The sequence below is a fragment of the Myotis lucifugus genome, unplaced genomic scaffold (assembly GCF_000147115.1).
Source record: "Myotis lucifugus unplaced genomic scaffold, Myoluc2.0 scaffold_406, whole genome shotgun sequence".
Lineage (NCBI taxonomy): Eukaryota > Metazoa > Chordata > Mammalia > Chiroptera > Vespertilionidae > Myotis > Myotis lucifugus.
Window position 1 is genome coordinate 218,464 of NW_005871454.1, and position 9,893 is coordinate 228,356.

At 43.3% G+C, this 9,893-nt stretch overlaps 1 protein-coding gene across 1 annotated transcript in view; it reads left to right on the top strand.

The window, feature by feature from the left end:
* LOC102434869 (granzyme B-like) overlaps nt 1-502 on the top strand; it is a 5,468-nt gene extending 4,966 nt beyond the window's left edge. Inside the window, exon 6 of the mRNA XM_014467592.2 lies at nt 465-502. Coding sequence (XP_014323078.1) covers nt 465-502 — 38 coding nt within the window. The remainder of the gene's footprint in view (nt 1-464) is intronic.
* Nucleotides 503-9,893: the final 9,391 nt, after the last annotated feature.

The window sequence follows — 9,893 nt, forward strand, 5'->3', positions numbered from 1 at the left end:
GCCCCTGGAGAGCACAGTATCAGAGCCTTTCTGAGGTAAGATTAAGAGCTCTACTCAAACACAATTTTTTCCTGTTCCCACATTCTGTACATCACAATGACTTGTTAATAAAACAACAAAGACTTTCAGCTTTTAGGGCTTGTATCCACTGCAGTTTTTTTTCCCACTGCGGATGCGCGAAGCAGGGAAAAAGACACACAGAGGACATGTCACACTAGCCATGCTGCGGCTGCATTTTTTTGCTGATACGGATGCGGTATCAGTAACGCTACCGTGGCCACTAACCGCATGTGTTAGTGGCAAAACAAATGCATTTTTCGCTGCGTTTGCTTCTCCCCCTTGCGCCTGTAAAAATTTGTGCTACAGGGCATTTGTGTTAACATGCACCACTGCACATTAGCATCAACGCAAACATGATGGAAACCTGTGTACCCTGCATTAACCCTAGCTGCGTTGCATTGCAGTACTGCACCACACTGCAACGGCAGCACGGCTAGTGTGAACGAACCCTAATTCAGTGGGTTGAACAAAAAGATTGTATAGAAATGTGATGAACTAAAGATTTTATTACAAAATCGCTTAATTTCAGGGTTTCAGAAGTAATTGGACAAATGAAAAACTGAAAATCAAATGTTCATATCTAATACTTGGATGAAACCCTTTCCTGGTCATGACAGCCTGAAGTCTTGTACTTATGGACATCACCAGATGCTGGGTTTTCTCCTTTGTAATGCTCTGCCAGGCTGTCACAGTAGGGGTATATATATAAATATCCTGCCATTTCCAGCTTTTAATAAGAAAAACTGTTGCAATGGGCATTTAAAAGTGGCACTTGGTTGTTTTTATAGAGTCCAGTGGATGCAATCTGACACTGATAATGGGCTCTTACACACTATATGCACTGCGGCTGTTTATTGCTAGTAACGAAAGTGCTAGTGGTAACTACTGGTTACCCATGTTTTGCACTGCCCTAGCACCTCCCATACAAGTGTGTCTGGAAGACACAGCAATGTGCAGCTATGTGTGTTACCATAAACAAAGGGCCTGTGTGAAAGATACACAGGTTTCCTATGGAGGAAAGGGGTTGTTCTCTATGGTTAGTGTGTGCCTCTGTCCCATGTCTGAACTTTTTCAGATGATTTTGTTATATATATATTTTTTAGAAGACCAAAAATGTTATAGTAGAGCAAATTTAATCACTTGTTTTTATACTTTACTGTCTTATTTTAGTAAAGAATTTAATAAGAGAACGGTACTGTTGGTTTTAGCCCAATATTAAACATGAGTGGACCAAAGAAAAGGAAAGTGGACAGTGAATGCCGAGTGTTTAAGAGGGAGTGGACAACAAAATATTTTTTCACCGAAGTCCGATCAATGCCGGTATGTCTGATATGCCAGGAAATACTTGCAGTCTTCAAAGAGTACAATCTCAGCTGTCACTTTGCCACAAAGCATGGCAACTATGCTAGCAAGCAGTCACCTCAAGAACGGGAGGCTACTGCACAGAGGTTGATGGCTAAATTACAGGCTCAGCAAAATGTCTTTCACAGACAAACTGCAATTCAAGAGACAACTACCAAAGCAAGTTTTATGCTATCATTCAAATTAGCAAAAGCTAGCAAACCTCTCTCTAAAGGCGAGTTTTTGAAAGAATGTATGATAGAGACAGCAGGTCTCTTGTGTCCAGAGAGCAAAGGCAAGTTTGAAAAACTCAGCTTATCGCGCAGGACAGTGACTCGTCAAGTGGAACTGATTGATGAAGACTTGGCCAGCAAGTTAAATAGTAAGGCAGAGTTCTTTAAGTTTTATTCACTAGCATTGGATGAAAGTAATGACGTAAAGGACCCTGCTCAGCTCTTAATTTTTATCCGAGGGATTAGTGACAATTTTGAAATTACGGAGGAGTTTTTAGCCATGGAGCCACTGAAAGGAAAAACACGGGGAGAGGACTTGTATGACCAGGTGTCTACTGTCATCAAGAAAATGAAGCTACCATGGAGTAAACTTGCTAATGTCACGACAGATGGATCTCCAAATTTAACTGGAAAAAATGTTGGACTGCTAAAAAGAATTCAGGATAAAGTGAAAGAGGAGAACCCTAACCAAGATGTTATTTTTCTTCACTGTATTATTCACCAGGAATCATTGTGCAAGTCTATATTACAACTTAATCATGTTGTTAATCCAGTCGTAAAGCTTGTTAATTTCATTCGAGCAAAGGGACTTCAGCACCGCCAGTTTATTAAGTTTCTGGAGGAAACTGATGCAGATCACCACGACTTACTTTACCACTCTCATGTCCGCTGGTCGAGTTTGGGCAAAGTTTTCCAATGAGTGTGGGAGCTCAAAGAAGAGATTGGTGCATTTTTGAAATTAAAGGGGAAGTCTGATGAATTTACTGAGCTGAGTGACAAGAATTGGCTATGTGACTTTGCATTTGCTGTAGATATATTTTCACATTTGAATGAGCTAAATGTGAAGCTACAGGGAAAAGATAGTATGTACATGACATGTACACTAATGTGAAAGCCTTTAAATCGAAGCTGATTTTCTTTTCCAGACAAATTTCAGACAAAGTCTTCACTCATTTTGCCACACTAGCCACACAGAAGGAGACCATCCAAAACGTGAAGAAATACAGCAAATCACTGGATGACCCGCATGCAGAATTCTGTCGTCGGTTTTCTGATGTTGAAAAAATTGACCAGTCACTTCAACTGGTGGCCTGTCCTTTGTCACAAAACTCTGAAACAGCACCAGAAGAGGTGCAACTGGAACTCATCGATCTTCAGTCTGACTTTGTCCTAAAGGAGAAATTCAGCTCTCTTGAACTAAGAGACTTTTATGCTTCACTTAATGAAGCCACTTTTCCAAACATCCGGAGGATGGCACAGAAGATACTGTGCTGTTTGGGTCAACCTATGTTTGTGAGCAGACATTTAGCGTCATGAACATCAACAAAGCCCCTCACAGATCCAGCTTAACTGACGACCACCTCAGATCTATCCTGAGAATAGCCACAACAAAACTAACTCCAGACTTTGATGCATTAGCTAAAAAAGGAGACGAACAACACTGTTCCCACTGAAGTTGATGTTTTAAAGACCAAAAACCTTTCAACCCAGTCTAAATTGCCATCTACATCTACGTCCCGGGCATAATTTGGAAGTTGCACTAAAGAAAATGTTTAATTTACTGTTTACACATTTTGTTCTTTTCTATTTGTTTTAGTTTTAAATTATTTTATTATATTTAAGTTTAATTTGAAATGCTTTTGTACCTTTCCTTTGTTAGGCAATTTTATTTTGCCTTTGCCATCTTCAATATAAGATATGTTATTGTGCTATGATTCTTCCATTTTTTGAAGTTTCAAATTATAATAATTAGTGTTTACATTCTTCTTGTTAAAATGTTTGAAATGAATAAAACTATTGAAATTTTTAAAAAAAAGACCGTACCCTTTTATGTAATGATGTTTACTTTGAATTTATATTAGTTCACACAAACACTCCATCCATGTTTCTGTTCCGGCCCTCCGGTCCAGTTTAAGAACCCATTGTGGCCCTCGAGTCAAAAAGTTTGTCTACTCCTGGACTAGCACGTGGGTGCTGGGCACCAAGCAGGCACAGCCTGGGCTGCAGCTCAGGAGGCCCCACCACACTGGGGAGAGGAGGGCCCTCCTGAGCAGGACATTGTTCTCCAGCAACCAGGGGGTGGCAGGGTTGGGGGCTGGGGGCTGGTGAGGAGAGACGGGGGTGGAGGAGGGAGGGAAGTCCTGAGAAGCTCCTCATTCCCTCCTGGGCTGAATTTCTCTCCCTGCCCTTTTCTGCCCTCCTCTGAGCTCAGGGCCTAGCTTGGCTTCCAGTCTCCTGGCTGCCCCTTCTCCTCATCCCTGACCACTGAGCATCCTCAGAGTCCACCAACCCTGTGCCCCACAGAACACACTGGTCTGAGCTCCCACTTCTGCATATCCCTCCCACCAAGGACACCAGAGTGCCCAGGTTCCAGCAGGGCTGGTCTCTGAGTTGCCACCCAGCTTATGCACTGGCACAGGGTGACCAGGGGACCAGGACTGTGTTGGCCCCATGCAGGGCCCTGGAGGACAGGGCGGCAGGATGTCTGCAGAACACCTGGCCCCATCTCTCACTGGGCAGAGCCGGCTCCACCCTCACATCCAGCCCAGTGTCCAGTATTTGTGTTTTATTTTTATTGCTCATTACACTCTGTTTGAATTGTATCACTTGGGTCTCTAGAACAGCAGCATGTGGGCTTTGGAAATGACTTCATTTCTTTAGTTTCTAGACGTGCTGTCCCCAAACTGTTCACTGGCTCATCCTCTTCACCTAGGGGAGAGGGCAGCAGGTGGGGAGCAGGCAGGGCAGCAGCCTCATTTCCATGAGCCATAAAAGTAGCAGATACAATTGGTGACAGCATGGATGGACCACAGGGTATTATGCTCAGGGAAAGAAGTCAGACTGAGGAAGACCAATACCATATGATTTCACTTGTTTGTAGATCTGAAGAACAAGTTAATGAGCAAACAAAATAGAAACAGACTCATATACAAAGACTGATAGTTGCCAAAGTGGAAGGGGTATGTGGGACTGGGTAAAAAATGGTGAAAATACAAATTGGTAGTTAGAAAATAGTGACTAGGATGCAAAATACAGCATAGGTAACACAGTCAATAATATTGTGATAACTATGCGTGGTACCAGGTGGGTACTGGAAATATTGGGGGCAACACTTTGTAAAGTGTATGATTTTCTAATCACTATGCTCTTCACCTGACAGTAATACAAAATAATATTGAAAGTGAATTGTAATTGGAAAATACAATTTAAAATACAGTAAAAGTAGCAGGCATGAATGTCACTGTGATACTGTTATAATTATCCCAGTTGTTAATTAATTGACAGGACGGAGCAAAGGGAAGGCCTGATAATATATATAGGCATGTCATTTGTGCCAGAAACTGCAGTTTCACACTCTCCAGGTCTGTTCCCCACAGATCCTGGGAGAAGGGAGTGGACAAATAAAAAATAGAAGCATACCCAGTAAGTCTGAATGCCATAGGAGAGATGGTTACTTGTCAGTCACACCTGGGAGCAGGTCATTGGCCAGAATAGACGTGGACGCTGCAATGGTATCAAATCTGAGCTACATAAGCTCCCGGAAAAACAGAGTTCCCTCTCTGGGCCTCTTGCACTCCTGGCTCTCTTGTGGCAGAGGGCCTGCTCCCCTGCATTGGCCCACATGGCCCACACTCAGTGAACTAATGGATTACAACTAGGCTGATGGTCTGCAAGACTTACTCCACCGTGGAATGGAAACTCTGGGCACTGGCTTTGCTTCTAGCTCTGCTGAATCCCCAGCTGCACCTTTCCCAGGTCCAGTTTAAAGGACATGGGACTTTTGCAACTGAGGGACATAACTCCATGCAAATAAAATTCACTCATTCTCCTGTACAAGTCTTAGAAAATTCATTTTCTAAAGCTATCTTAGAACCCTACCCCCAGCACCCACTAGTGGACACCCCACTTCCACTAATAACAATTGCACAGAATCAAATGGTAGGAAAACCCATAAAATGTAACTTCCAGAGGGTAGTTAGAGTCTGACCTTCGGACAGGCCACAACATGGTCCCTCTCATTATCAAAAGCTCCTGCCTGTGCACAATCAAACTCAAATCAGAGAGGGTCATGTGGTCAGGAAAGTGGAGAAACACCTCTTCTCTTTAGGCCATCATGGGTGCTGCTCCTTCATAGTTTCTAATACGACCTAGACTTTTCAACATTAGGAAATCCTTATCTAGGAGGCCACACATAGACAATGTGATGTTTTTGCTAAGATCTCCCTGTGGTGGGCTCACCTCACCAGACACTCCCAGCAGCCATCCCTCCACATCTTGCCATTAATATGGGTACTTGTCTGGGAGCAGAGCATAAGCTCCAGGTCTGGCCTAACACCCTCCTGACCCTAATACACACAGCACTCTCTTCTGACATGGGGCAAATGCTCTGGGCTCACGTAACCTTCAATGGCCTGGTCTTTGCCATCTAGTTGCACATGATTCATGCAGCAACACAATGTCTCAATGATCTTGAGCATATTTACCTGGAAAGAGCAGTCTTGTCACACAGCTACTGATTTGCAACTGAAAAAAAAAGACAAAAATCTCAGCATAGGAAAAAGATGGCAACCAACAAGGAGGTAAGGAGGAAGCGAGTGTGAGAGAGTGAGGGAGCAATAAAGGAGTGTGTGGATGTGTGTGTGTGGTGTGTGTGTGTGTGTGTGTGTGTGTGTGTGTGTGTGAGAGAGAGAGAGAGAGAGAGAGAGAGAGAGAGAGCAAGGGACAGTTAGATCCTGCAGATCTTCCAAGGGGCAGCTAAACCGGGCAGTCTTAGATGGCGAAACCCCACTGCCACTGCGGACACTCCAGGAGCGGCCAGCACAGGCACAGAGACCATGCCATCTTGAAAAACAGAACTGCTTAAGACTAGGATTCTAGCCTCACCATTACCCAATCTGGTCTCAGATGCAAACCGGGACCCTACAGCCACTAGGGACAAAGACCTGTGATCACAGCTGCAGACCCACAGACACCAAGAATCCAGACATCCCAGCCACAGATTTCTGTGAGTCACAGAGCCCATCTCCCTCCCTGCAGGATCGCTGCAGCACCATAGGAACTGCTAGACCCTCCCTGAGCAAGCGGGCCTCCTGCCCACACAGGGCAGCTCTGCTACCTGAATAAGAGCCTGGGCAGGTGGACACTATGAATCTGTTTCCCACAGCATGCACTCACGCAACCAGACCCCACGCCCACACAGGGTGACCCCGCTACCTGAATTTGAGCCTGGGCTCGTGGACTCTGGGAGGTTGTTTCCCGCAACACATGCTTGTGCAACCAGACTCCATGCCCACACAGAACAGCAGTGCCACCTAACTTTGATTCTGGGCAAATGCACAAGGAAGTCTGTTTTCTGTAGCACATGAGTGGACCTCCTGCCACACAGGGGAGCTGTGCAAACTGGTCCCCCAAGGAGACTGGAGACCCTGATTCTCCACATGAGAGGCAGCACTGAGCACCACTGACTTGACTCAGTTTCTTTCTTTTATTTCATTTTTATTATTTTTTATTTTATTGTTTAAAGTATTACAGATAGTGGTACATATGTCTCCTTTTTTTCCCCCATTGACTTTCCCCCGACCTCCCTTACTCCACATGCCCTCACTCCACCCCACCCCCGCAATGTCTTGTGCCCATTGGTTATGCTTATATGCATGCATACAGTCCTCAGTTGATCTCTTACCTCCCATCCCCACTTGACTCTGTTTCTTATCACGTGTGTCTGAGATCCCTGATTCCCAGTGCATGTACACTAAGAGCCAGTGACTCCAATTCTCGGTGCATGCATACACAGGGACCCTAATTCTCGGCGTGAGGCCTCACCAAGCAACAGAGACTCTGATATCGATTCTCAGCATGGGCGCAGGGGTCTCTAACTCCTGGCATGCACTGGGAGACTCTAATTTTCAGCAAACACCAGCAGGGTCTCTTTTTCAGCATGGCACAGGCAGGCTCCCTAATTCTAGCTGTGTGCACGAGGACATACTGAGTGCCGGTGACTCTGATCCTGGGCGAGCGTGGTTCCTACCAACCCACAGCAGCCACATGTCTTGGTGTTGGAGCTCTTCAGTGACACACGGGTCAAACGAAACTCCCACTGCACACGGCCCAGGCCCCTGCACCTCGGCGTTTGAACTTTCTGGTGATAGTTAGAATGGGGAGACAACGAAACAATCCCCAGAGGAAAGAAAAATAGGCATCGCTAAGAAAGAAAATAAGTGAAATAGAGGCATGCAGCATGACAGAAAAAAATTCACAGTAATGGTTGTATCGTTCATACAATGGATGGATGAAAAAGTCAACAACCTATGCAAAAATCAGGAAGAAATCAAAAGTGATATAGCTATAATCAAAAACACCATGGAAGGTTTCAACAGTAGACTAGAAGAAGCAGAGGACCGAATTAGTGAGTTATAAAATAAGGTAGAGAAACAAGCCCAATCTGAACAGCAACTGGAGAAAAAAATTAAAAAGCAGGAGGAGAGCCTAAGGGAGCTTTGGCACAGCACAACATATACGTATAATAGGGCTGCCAGAAGTATAAGAAGAGCAGCAAGAATTAGAAAATCTATTTGAAGAAATAATGACAGAAAACTTCCCTGATATGGGGAAGAAAAAAGTTACACAAGTACAGAGAGTCTCAAGCAAGATGAATCCTAAAAGATCCATACCAAGACACATAATAATTACAATGGCAAATCTTCACGACAAAGAGAGAATCTTAAAGGCTGCAAGAGAGAGACAGAGAGTTACCTACAAAGGATCCCCCATCAGATTATCAAATGATTTCTCAACAGAAACACATCAAGCTAGAAAGTAATGGAAGGAAGTAATGCAAAGTGATGCAAAGCAAAGAACTGAATCCAAGAATACTCTATCCAGCAAGACTATCATTCAAAATTGAAGGTGAAATCAGGAGCTTCACTGACAAAAAGAGCTAAGGGAGTTTATCACTACCAAGCCAGCAATGCAAGAAATGCTAAAGGGAATGCTGTAAAAAGAAGAAATAGATAGGGAGGAAAGAACACAGGCATAAAGTACAGGAATGGCTACAACTAAGTACCTATCGATGATAACATTAAATGTAAAAGGATTACGTGCTCAAAACAAAAGAAATCAAGTGACTGAATGGATAAGAAAACATGACCTATATATATGCTGGCTACAGGAGACCCACCTCAGAACAAGGGACTCACACAGACTGAAAGTGACAGGATGGAAAAATATCAATCAGGCAAATGGAAATGGGAAAAAAATCTGGGGTAGCAATATTTATATCTGACAAAATAGACCTCAAAGTGAAGACCATAACAAGAGATGCGAAAGGCAACTTCATAATTCTAAAGGGATTGATACAAAAGGATATAACTCTGGTAAACATTTATGCACCTAATGCAGGAGCACCCAAATACATTGAAAAAAAACTTCTGGAAGGTATCAGGGGAGAGATTGACAGCAACACAATCAGAGTAGGAGACTTTAATACCCCATCAACATCACTGGATAAATCATCTAGACAAAAAAATTAGCAAAGAAACATCAATCCTAAACAACTCACTAGATTAGATGGACTTAATCAACATCTTTAGAACATTCCACCCCAAAACTACAGAATATACATTATTCTCAAGTGCATATGGGACATTTTCAAAGATAGACCACACACTGGGACACAGGAAAAGTCTCTCCAAATTCAAGAGGATTGAAATCATACAAAGCATCTTCTCAGATCACAATGGCATAAAATTAGAAATCAACTACAGTAAAAACAATCACAAAAATTCAAACACTTGGAGGCTGAATAGCATACTATTAAACAATGATTAGTTTACCAAAGACATCAAATAATAAATAAATAAACATCCTGGAAATAAATGACAATGAAAACACAACAATCCAAAATCTTTGGGACACAGTGAAAACAATCCTGAGAGGGAAGTTCATAGCATTACAGGCCTAACCTCAAAAAAACACTGGTAATAAACCATCTAAATCTGCAACTTGAAGAATTAGAAAGAGAGCAACAAGAAAATCCCAGTGTAAGCAGAAGGAAAGAAATAATAAAGATCAGAGCAGAAATAAACGAAATAGAAAAATAAAAATAAAAAAGATCTACAGCCGAAACCGGTTTGGCTCAGTGGATAGAGCGTCTGCCTGCGGACTGTAGGGTCCCAGGTGCGATTCCGGTCAAGGGCATGTACCTGGGTTGCGGGCACATCCCCAGTGAGAGATGTGCAGAAGGCAGCTGATCGATGTTTC